This window comes from Nanorana parkeri, unplaced genomic scaffold, assembly GCF_000935625.1.
Source record: "Nanorana parkeri isolate BGI_ZX_2015 unplaced genomic scaffold, ASM93562v1 scaffold1024, whole genome shotgun sequence".
Taxonomy (NCBI): Eukaryota; Metazoa; Chordata; class Amphibia; order Anura; family Dicroglossidae; genus Nanorana; species Nanorana parkeri.
In genome coordinates, this window is record NW_017307292.1 from 316,432 (window position 1) to 328,414 (window position 11,983).

The 11,983-nt window shown below is 39.1% G+C and overlaps 1 protein-coding gene across 2 annotated transcripts in view; it reads right to left on the reverse strand.

Moving 5' to 3' along the window:
- Window positions 1-6,097: 6,097 nt before the first annotated feature.
- TBC1D1 (TBC1 domain family member 1) overlaps window positions 6,098-11,983 on the reverse strand; it is a 173,585-nt gene continuing 167,699 nt past the window's right edge. For both annotated transcript variants that reach the window (XM_018567235.1, XM_018567234.1), the window contains 2 exons: window positions 6,684-6,857; window positions 6,098-6,296 (listed from right to left, as the gene is read on the reverse strand). In XM_018567235.1, coding sequence (XP_018422737.1) covers window positions 6,108-6,296; window positions 6,684-6,857 — 363 coding nt within the window. In that variant the 3' untranslated portion in view covers window positions 6,098-6,107. The remainder of the gene's footprint in view (window positions 6,297-6,683; window positions 6,858-11,983) is intronic.

An 11,983-nucleotide genomic window follows, 5' to 3' on the forward strand; every position in this document is an offset into this window, starting at 1 on the left:
GGATCAAAAAATGTTTTAACTATAATTCTCAAATGCTACAAAAAGATAAGCTAAGAATAAAACACGCCTCTTGTATTTAGACAGTATTTGCTCATCCCAGAGATCAGATTTAAAGAGAAAGTATCGTTTTTTTCCAGCGAGCATTTATTTTGAATTCTTATCGCAGTGTGTACCTTAAATTTGTGATCTGACATTTGCATTTTTACAAGCTTGCTCTACTATTTTTATTATTGTATTAAATGCAGAGATCTGAGATGACCACTAAAGTACTCAGAGTAAAACATAGCAAGTACACAAGCTACTCCAACATGCATCTTACATGATTACATTAACCCCCCTCTCTATTTGAAATGGTCAGCTAACAGCTTAAAAACAAAAAAATGGTATATGCCCTGCATACTGTGCAGGAGCACCTTATGAGATTTGAGAGCCTCAGGTTTCCCAGAAGGTCACGGGAAGCGTGAATGACATTACCCTTGTCTGAGCAAACCAGCTGGATATTGGGGTCTGCACCTTATTTGTTTGTAAATTGTTTTTTTTTTTTTTCATATAACAATTTAAAATACAGTTTTGCTGTTTTGTAGTGCAAGGTCTACTTTTAAAGTGCATATAAATCTAAAAACAAGAATGTAATATATTGCAGCTTACTAGTCCTTAGATGTGATGGCTGCATTAGTTTCCTTTTTTTTAAACCTTGTGATCCTGCCATTAGTGCATTTCCTGTCCTTGGGTGATGACCTTCGCTCATCCTACTGTATCTTTGGAGAAGTATTACCTCAGCTGTTCTCCTGATTTGTACTACAAACACCCCTACCTCTCTTCAACTTCATTATATATGGAGGAGGGACAGACAGACACCTCACGTGGGGGGAGGTAGCGCCATGGTTGCTCTGCTGCACAATGTTTGTGCTGGCCTTTTTCTGGCCAGAGCATCCCAGGTTGCAAAGAATCAGGCAGGGAGATGTGTAAAGGGCCAAACACACCTCTCCTCCCAGCTCTTCGCAACTAGGGATGCTCTGGCCAGCGTCCTGCCCAGCTCCTAGCAACCAATGACATCACCCTCCTGAACTGCCTCAGATGGCAAAACCGCTAGGGACACCATTGCTGATAACCTTGACCCCACTAACAGACCAGACAGGCATAGAAAACCATGTACAGCGAAGGGGTGAATAAACAATTCAGACACTTCAATGAAAGCAAAACATACAGTTAATAAAAGTATTTGGCTTTTTTATTTTCTCAGCTTGGTACATCTTTGAGTTCTTTACAATACCCATGTCAAAAAGACATAAGACAGCAGTTTATGGATGTAAAATATAAACTTAACACAAGAAATGCAGAAAACACTAAATGACATCAGTGGTGATAAATATGTACATTCTTTTTATACAGAAAATGTGTTGCACATCTATGACAATAACACTGCCTGCTTCAGATATGAAAGAGGAACCTGCCCTACCTGCTGGAAATTGTTCTGAAAACCGTACTCTGAGGACACTTTGGAAATACTGAACATTTAAGGGCGCAAACTAAAGACTCCCAGCCAAAACTATCAGTCTTGTTTAAGTGGGTGAAAGGTGTAGCACCGGTGTAATCCTTAGCCTCTTCCTAAAGCCCCAGTCACTTGTTATAATAACCTTCTGAAGATTTTTTTTCTGTAAAGATGAAACTGTTCATCACATTCCGACCCTCCCTCCAACCCAGAGGGATTCTCATCTGCCCCAGTTACTTCTACTGAAACCTAGAGCTAAAAATTAAAGATTCAAGGCCACCTGCTAGCAACATTAATATTGTGGAAAGACCATACAGCTATCCTAATCCTATGGGGTGCTTTTATAAAATGTTCGTCAAGCGGACGTCTCTGCGAATGACATTTGCAGCACATTATGGCCACTAGATTGAGCCAAGAAGCTCCTATGCTCCCTGGCTCCTTCTAGTGGCCATAATGTGCTGCAAATCTTGTTTGCAAAGATCTTTGCTCTCTGAGTGTTTTAAAAATAGACCCCCCCCCCCAATGAAGCCCAAGCACCAAGTATCAATAAAAAAACAGTGATAATTCAAACGTGGTGTTGTGAGAAGATCCATAAAATGTGCATAACTGAGGTGCGAGATCCTTTTTATATACATTACAAATACATTTTTCAGTTTGTTCAGCTATGTTTTGAATTTTCAAAGGTTCAGTTGTCACCTACCTAAAATGCGTTCTCAAGTGCTACGTGTATCGTACATTTAATATACAGTGGAACCAAAATGATATGCTTTTTTTTGTTACAAAAGGTCCTTCCACATTCTCCCCAACACTTAACTGTAAATCCAACCCTTCCATAGTGGTAGCCGGTGGACCTGTAGCACACTCACTATGCCATGCAGTGCTTGAAACGGCCGAGGGCAATACTGCATAGGCATAGATTTAGGTTCACTATTTGTAAGTGGATGGATGAGCCGACCACAAAAGTCTAGGCAGCTGGTTGGCACTTGAGCAGGGCCAAGCCCAGCTGGCACACGTGGCCTTATTACGGCTTCAGGATCTTTTTAAATGAACTCAGTTGTCATTGCTGCACAATATTTTCAAGAGCAAATACAGCTAAAAATAGGAGATTACAAAAAAAGTTTATCTCGCAGGCGTGAAGATACCAGAATATCAAAGGTTCAAATCAAATCTATACTTAATAATACAAAATGTAAAAAAAAAGATGTAAAGGGTCAATTGTTACTTTTTTTAAAAAATAGTTAAATAAGCATCCAGTGCTAACAGACAAGAGCGAGAACAAGAGTGAAAATTGTAGTAACCTTAACCAATTGGAATTCATCCCTCTGCTGGTTTGCCTAGAGTGAAGTAAAAAAATCTGATTAAGTGCTACAGGTTTGTGTACTTTGTCACTAATGATTAGCCTTTGCGATGCTTTATGACTCCTGTGGTAGTTTAGCAGAATGAGAGACAAGTTTGGGTATAACCAGTGTGCCTCAAACTCAGTGGAATGCAAAGCCTACAGCTATTTATTATACGAGTTTCTTTTTGTTATAAAGACAAGTGACAAAAGGGGAGGAAGGAACTTGTGCCCAAAACCTAGTCTTAACATGGCATGGAAGAAGGAATTCACAATAAGAGGATTTATTTAAGCATGTGAAAGATCTAATATTTATTTATTGGATTGTTTTCAGTTGTTACCTTCTGTGCTAGGTCACTAAAGGGGTTTCCAGGGTAAATAAAAATTAGATTGAATTACAATCCACAACTTGTACTAATAGAGCTCCTTCTTAATCCATACTAGAGTTTTACTGAGAACCCAGGACCAGATAGCCTAAATATACCCAGGCATCTTGAAGAAACACTTAGGACACAAGTCTGCAACCATATGGGTCTTAAAATGATGGCAAATCATCAAAGCATGGGTCTCATTAAACTGTACACTGCACTTCGGGCCCCGCCCTGCACTAGAACTAAGGCTGGGCACACACCTTACAACCTTACGACTTGTGTCTTGCGATGGTTGTAAGGTACTTAAAAAAACGTACGATCTGCCTATGTTGCATAGGCAGATCGTACTTGCGATGATCGCAAGCCACGCCCCGAGGGGCGGGCTTCCGATGACCGCGATGCCGAACGTGCAGTGTGTGCTTGCGCACACCGGCCCGTACAGCTGTTATCGTACGGATATGCCACAAACCCGCCGAACATCATGAAATTTGTAGTTTCCCCACAGCTGGAGGGCCGGAATTTGGTTACCCCTGGACTAAGCTGTCAGCATATACCGAATACCTGAACATTTATCAAGTCAGTGGCTATAGCAGGCCCAGGAATCATCTCATGGGTGGCATATGTGTGTTTATACAAACAGCAACCATTCAAAAGGTCACTAGACTGCCAGATGTCAGATTTCACACCCTTTTCTAAGAAAATGAACCCGAGGGCTACTAAGATACTACTACGAAAAAACTTATTTCATAGCCATATCCTGTCTGGGCTGGCAATGCTCACTAGAAGGAGAAGCTGCAATGTATGGTTTCTCATAACTATAGCTATACACAATCTATGTGGCTGGAGATTTAGACATGTATTGCATGGCCTGAAAGTCAAAAGCCAGCTTTAAGTATGACACAATGAGCACTTATCAAAATTATAATACAAATAATTGCAAACACATCAGCAGGTAAGCAGCTGTCATAAATGTACCATTGCTGCTCAGTATGCAAGGGAAAAAAATTAATTTTGGTTCAGATTAACTCATATTAGCTGCTGTGATCTACCAGTGTCCCACTACTGAATGTGAAGCTGCTCTAAGATAACTCCCAGCTGGTTCTAGCTAAACTGTTCTTGAGAGAAATTTCCTTCCACTTTAGTCTGTGGTCTTCATGGTGCACTTGTCAAAATCACTCTTTTCCTTATTTTGTGAATGCCATTTTAACGCAAGCAGCCAGGACAGCTATTTATTAATCTCACATTCCCCATCCAGTTCTGGAGGCTGCTCCTAAAGGCAGTTCTTGCATAGTTATGACTCTGTATGTAATGCTGATTCTAATGCTGTAATGACAGCCTTAAAGATGGGCATCAGACATGTACTCTTTAAATTTTCACCAACGTCACCATAATAGAAATCATTCAGAAAAGAGTTTTGATGAATAAACCATAGACATCATGGTGGTCACCTTAAACAGTTTGCACCTGCTTCCAGAGACAGCAAGGATAGAGCCCTTTACCTTACCAAGCAACCATCATTCTCTGAAAGTGACAAATTATTATCAAGGTGAATAAGAATTTTAACTGGAACTATATAAAAGCCATTTATAAAATATCTTTATGGAGGATGGTGCCCACAAATATTACGTCAAAAGCACGGCAGTCATTAAAGTTTAAAAATACATTGTATTTGTAAAAAAAAAAAACTATGAATATATAGTTATAAATATGTAGGTCAATAAAAAATAAAATGCAAATACTCGGACCTCACTTTGTTTCGCTCCACTTTAGCGCTGCAATATTTGCACATTTATCAGGGAAGCTATACATAAAATACATGGCAATGAAAGATGATGCATTGTTCTGTTACTGACAAAGGAAATTCAGTCTTTCGGACATCCTTCAGCTTAACAGCAGCAAGTTTACACGTGAATAAAATAATCAGTAGTTGCTGTATAATATTTTTTTTTACCAAAACACTTTTAAAAATATAAATGTAAATGAAAAATAAAAATTGCATTCAAACACTTTGATAAATGAGGTGCATAAGGGAAGGAAGCCTTACTGTGACAGCGGCTTATCAGGTCACAGTACTTTGTGACATTATAGAAGCTTTAACAATGATGGAAAGAGAGACTGTGTTCACTTGTTTACTGCAGTCAGTTACTCTTTGTTATTTGGCTGATTGAGCACTGAAAGGAAACCAGGATTGGGGGGAATAAATAGGCTAACACTGGTGACCTTTGCTGAAATTGCTAGCTGCCTGGCGGTCCCATTGATCCAATCGTGTCAATACCTTTCGAGTCACTAATACAGAATAAGTATGCAGATCAGAAGTTCTGACTTCACTCAGTTGCATACTTTTTCTGGGGCAGTGACTAAAATATTAAAGCCAGAGACAGCCAGGCAACTACCAATCTTAAATGGTCAGCAATGGCAGCCACCATATTACTCTTAGTACAGGTTTTCTTAGTATACTGCAGAGCACAACACTACTCTTTGCATTGATGTTATTACACAAGACTGTCTATATGAGATCACTAGATTGTTGTGCATTGGTAGATTGAATATGTTTATCAGCCTACAATATGGCTTCCATTACAGAAGTACACCTCAAAGTTTACTTTTTTCTAAACCATTATGGACTATTTTTTTTTCTCTCTCTTTAAAATCTCTTTCTAAAGACAACTCATCATTTGGAAGATGAATAAAATGTAATCTGGCAGTTGCCACTTAAAAACCAATGTAGGAATGAAAATAAAAGTTGAAAATTGTATGAACATGGAAGTCCAAAGGGAGAGGAGTCTTTCCTGAGACATGAGATGCTCCACTCAAGCATGATCAAGAAGGTGTGTGCGCAGTGAATAACATGGCCAAAACACTGCTGGGATCACTCCTATTCAGTACTAGCAAAGTACTAGCAAAGTTCTCAGGTGTTCTGTTCTACTTGAACACAGTTCTCGTGTTGCTCCATGATCTGTTTTTTCAGTTCTTCTATTGTTATTAACAAGGCTGATCTCTCCAGTTCCATAGTGCGGAGGGATTGCTTTAATTTAACCTCATTGCTTTGCAGATTGTCAATTGTGGATTCTAGACTTTGGATTCTTCCTTTAGATACCTGCAGAGCAGAAAGAAAACAAACCGGTTTCATGGGATGCGTTTTTCAGTTCTAAGAATGTGTTTGACAAAATAAACAAGCATACATGCAACATTTTAAATTAGATGCACTGTTACTTCAATCCTAAAATGAAATACAAAAACAGGAAATAAGGGGAAATATAAACATAAATCTATTCTAATGTTTTTCAAATAATGCCTTCACACCACTTTTTTTTTCATTCGTATGTTGCATTATGAAGGACAGTGCTTAACTCTGAATTAATAGAAACATTCATGTGAAAAAAAAAAAAGAAGAGTAAATAGAATATCACGAACACCGACTCAGCAGAAAGCGAACAAATATGCTTTGTAAACTGTTCATTTGTATCTTTCAGTATGTACATACCTGCAACTCCTCCAGAAGGTCAAAGTTTTGTTTGTGTAAGCTATTATTTGCCTTTTCTAACTTATTTATTCTCTGATTGTCACTGAGCGGTGATGAGTCTATCAGTTCGTCTTGGAGCACGTGATACTCCACCTCATAGTCTTGCAACTGCTTTGAAATATTCATTTCAAATACCTAAAGATAAAACATAAGACATTATTAGGAATCTCACGAGATGCGGTTACACAAAGACCCAGGGTTCTAGCTAAATTAGTAAAGCAAGAGAACACGATTCATGTAAATTCAGCCAGGTTGCATATACAGTAATAAATATGGGGCTCATTTACTTTTACCGTTTGCTGCCAGCACATAAGAGTCTGACGGTAGCTGTCTTACACAAAGAAACAGCCCACCTCCCCACTAACACTGCTCCAATCAACAGTGCTGCTCAGGGAGTGAGAGCACTGTTGGTTAGAGCAGTGTCAAGTTGCTTGGGAGTCAAGATGCTGCTTTGTCTAAGACTGCTGTGTCGGACTCTATGTGTTGGCAGCACAGGGTACTTTAACTAGGGATGCAGCGATACAGTTTTTCCGGTATTGAGTATGAGTACTGTTATTTTTTCCCCCGCCAATAATGAATACCGATACTGGAAGTCCCATTAACCCTTTGGCTGCCAAGCCCTCCGGAACATTTTTCAAATCAGCTGGCAACGCCATTTTTCCCATTGATTTGATCTTCAACTGCTGGGTTGCTAGTGTTTGTAATAATTTCCCTTTTGAAATAGAAAAAGAAATTCAGAGTCCTCAATTTCTTTTTCTGCAGCCCCAGCTCTCAATGAATTGGAAGCACTCAGTACAGAGGCTCCCATTCATTCAGAAACTGATGACAGTAAAAATATTTTACTATCACCAGTTTACAAATGGGTAGGAGCCTCTAGTGAGTGCTAGTCCCCATTCATAAATGTATGAATGACCAGGAAGTGATGTAGATCACAGCCTGTTCATTCATAACTGGGGACACATAGTAGTATTGAGATGCCCGGTATTTTTGCTAATAGCAGTCATCAGCGGCTTGTGACCATGAGCTTATAGCAGAACTGTTGACAGGTCCGTACAGCATATGGACCTGGCCATCCCGGAAAACACTTTTGTTCCTCCATATGCCATACGTCCTTGGCAGGGAAAGGGTTAAAGAACCCGAGCCGTGTTTAATGACTCGCCACCTGGCTTCCTGATAAATGACGAGAGAGCATGGAGCCGGCTTCCCGGTCAATCAGGAAGCCGGGCAGTGTGATATGACTCGCCGTCTAGCTTCCCGATACTGGAAGTTCCAGTATTGAGATAAGCACCTGGACCATTTGGGCGAGTACGAGTACTTACCCAAATACTCGGTATCGCTGCATCCCTAATTTTAACCATTACTGTAGCACATAGGTAAAAAAAAAAAAAAGCCCCATATTTACCACTGCATATGCTGCATTACAGTAACTACCAGGATTCAATCGGGCATTCTGTGCATGCTTTTCATGTGTGTTGTAAGTTACAAACCATTCAGAAAGCTTTTCAGATATATGTAAAATTTACAAAACTACAGTATACACTAGAGTCTAATATAACAAAAATAGCTGAGCATCTGAGGGATGCTGGAATTACACATTTATATTTCATGACACATACGTTATTACCAATTTAATTCTGCCTGCCTAACATGCATAAATGCACAAAATGCTGCATTATTTATTCTTAGAAGATGCTCTAAGCTGCAGTGCATAGATGGAAACTAGCCAAAGAAGAATGCATGGGATTTCTGATTGATACACATTTAATGTATGCAAATGAAATAAAGTGTGAGTGAGGAATGAGGCATATAATTTTGTCAAAAGAAATTCAGAAAACACTGAGAAGTTCCTAGAACCTCCTGAACCCATATGATATAATTAAGTAAAATTCTATTAAAATATCCAAATATACTGTTTGAAGAAGCAGTTAAGGATTGTTCTCGATTGTTTCTTTTCATTGGTGTAGGTGTTCATATAAACTAGCAAATGAATTAAAGCCAATAGATCAAATTTAAAATATTGTTGGGAGAGGGGCTTTTATTGTAGAAGAGACAGTATGTGTATTCTGTCATAAAAGATCCTTTTACGACAGCAAGCTCCTCTTCTCCTAAAAGTATATCTCAGTCTACATTCTCGGCATGCCTTGTTGTCCAAGATGAACAACATCAACCCTGGCCAGCCAATGAAGATGGGTAAAGACACCAAATCCAAAAGAAGACCAGATGAAGATGAAGGCACTGGTAAGGGTTCTCGCGGACCTTGCATCAATGGATAAGAGGCGAGTCTTTGGGACTTATAGATTTTGGGATAAATGTAGCATCCCAAACTTAAACATATCAAAAAAGAGAACATGGACTAGTGACACCTCTGCTCAGTGTTTCATGAGTCTATTACTTTAAACAGTCTAATGAAGTTCAAACATCGCTACTAGATGGATACACTGGAAAACAGCACTTTATGTGAAATGATATCAGCTGTTCATTTAACATTTCTAAGAACTTCTGATTAGAACATACTCGCATAATATGTAAACTCTAGTTAGGGATTTGTGTCTCCCCTTATCTTTTCCACAAATACATTTTCTCTCAATCTCCTTTATCAAACACGCTGGTGATTCAGTTACATTAGAATGCTGCGGAAGGCTCTGCTAATATATGGATGAGACCTTTAATATAACTATCAAATAGAAACCAGAATAGCTTTGGCTTAATGTTATTTAAAATCAATTAACTGATTAATTGCTGGCTTGATGAGTATACCTGATTAGTATCCACTAATTGTTTTGTTCCGACTATAAAAAGGAGAATATGTACAAAACCACTACACTGTCCTCTTAATAACCACATTTTGTTTTTGATATGAATCCCAATGAATTCCAGAGATCTTCCAGGATCAGTTTTTTTTTAAATCAATTATGCACTGCGCTTGTATTTTATTGAAATGAAATCCCTGTAAAGTTAAAAGTTAGGATGTGGTAATGTAGTACGAGTCAGGTTAATCGCTATTATATTTCCTTGTCATATTAGTCTCTTATTCTTTGGGTAGAGATTTCTCTCGGGGTTGAGAGTTCATTCTTCAGTAGTAGAATTTCTAACCACAGTATTTTTGAGCAATGGTGCTTTATACCTATTCTTTTGTCCTGCCATGTTCCTCAATTCTTCCTTTAATCTAAATTGTTATTTTTTTGTGAATATTTGATTTGTACTAGATATATTTACTTTATTAGCATTTTTTTTTTACGTTAATTTAATATCAGTAATTTAAATGACAAGGTAAAAAAAACAAAAAGGAAGGAAGGAACAAGGTCCCATGATCAACCTCCAGGATAATCAGTTATAATGCTGGGCACACACCTTACAACCATCGCAAGACTTTTGTCTTGCGATGGTTGTAAGGTACTTAAAAAAACGTACGATCTGCCTATCTTGGACATGCAGATCCTACTTGCGATGATCGCAAGCCGCCCCTCCCTCCCCCCCTGAGGGGCGGGCTTCCGATGACCGCAATGCCGAACGGCAGTGTGCGCTTGCGCACACCGTCCCGTCTGGCTTTTATCTTACAAACATGCTACACACCCGCCGAACATCGTACGATGCTCGGCGGGTTTTCGAACATGTGCGTAAGTTAAAAGTCGTGCGACCTTACATTAGTAGAGGTCGCACGGCTTCCACACACCTTACGATAATCGTACGATCGCGGGATTTCGCAAGGTGTGTGGGGACCTTAAGCCAGTGTTAACAAAATTACCGCACACAGGTACATAATACCTTCTTCAGCACACATCCATTACTTTATATTGACTTGCACAAGGAAATCTTTAGAAATGCATTCCTCATAGATAGAAAGTGGAAATGTATTGAAGGGGGTGCTACTAATCACTGCTACTCTATTTCCAACTATGAATCATGGGTAATCTATATAAAAAAAAATCTGACACTGAAATAATGCACATTAAGTCTTCATCTTATCACCTTGAGGCTTTACCAGAAAATGTATTCATGTGTGGTCATCTTAACTATTTAACCCTTTTGCTGCCAAGCCCTGCAGAACACTTCAAACCTCAGTTGGCCACGCTGTTTTTGCAATTTTCCCCCCCAAACCATTTATTTTCTGAAAGCACGGGCCCGGTAGAATAAATAGATGGTGCTACTAATTTTGTAGATCCTAATTTCTCAAATGTTTTTCAAATCAATATTAAACTGATACAAATATTTAAATTGATAAAAGCACACTAAAATCAGTATCAGTGCACAAAAGAAAAAAACTTTTACGACTAAATCTAAAAGATAAAACTGTATTGAGTGTGAACCAATATTTATACATTTTAAATTGTGCCTCTTTGTGAAACAGTAAAAAAATGAACACAACTGTAAATAAGCGACTTATGTAAAAAATCGTTTGTGCGCTGTGCTGGTGTTTGTGTTGTGATAAAATGATGCATGCGTACATTTAATTGCAACACAGCGTAGCACAACGCACGGCAATGCATCACGTTTTGCCATGCGCTTCCACAGTTAAGGTAATGTTATTTATTTTTTTTTAATCGAGCACTGCAATTCCTTCCAACAACGCACTGCAGCGCATGCCGTACACCACAGTATGGTGCACACTGTTGCATGTGTATAATGTGTGTGTGTCTGTGTATGGGAGGGTTTATTTTTCTTTTTTACTTTTGGGGAGACTTTGCTAAAATATCAGGGGTCTGAACAGACCCCTCACATTTTCCTTTTGAAATAGAAGAAATTGAGGACAGAGTCCTTAATCCTTTTTTCTGCAGCCTCAACAATAAAGGAATGGAGAGCACTCAGTACAGAGGCTTCACATTCATTCACCAACTGGAGATAGTAAATATTTACTATCAACCAGTTATGAATGAGTAGAAACATTTGTACTGAGCTGTTTCTACCGATTCAGAAACTCATGAATGAACAGTGATGTAAAGCACTTCCTGTTCATTCATAACTGGGGACGCATAGTACTATGTGTCCCCAGTTGTTTACAGCGATTACGCCAGTGTTTGTGTTCTGCACACAGAGGATCGGTAAATATTACAGATATTTACCAATCCTCCACTCTCTATCCTGACCTGCTCAGCCATGCACAGATCACAGAGCCGCAGGGAATCCTGAATCTGACAGCCGACGGCTCTGCTCTCCTCACCTTTCTGCCATCCTGGATGTCCTGGCTCTGTACTCTGCAGCTTCAGCTGTCTTTTCTCCTTGGATCCCTGCTGCCTCTGCCCATACAGGTGGGGGAGAGCAAT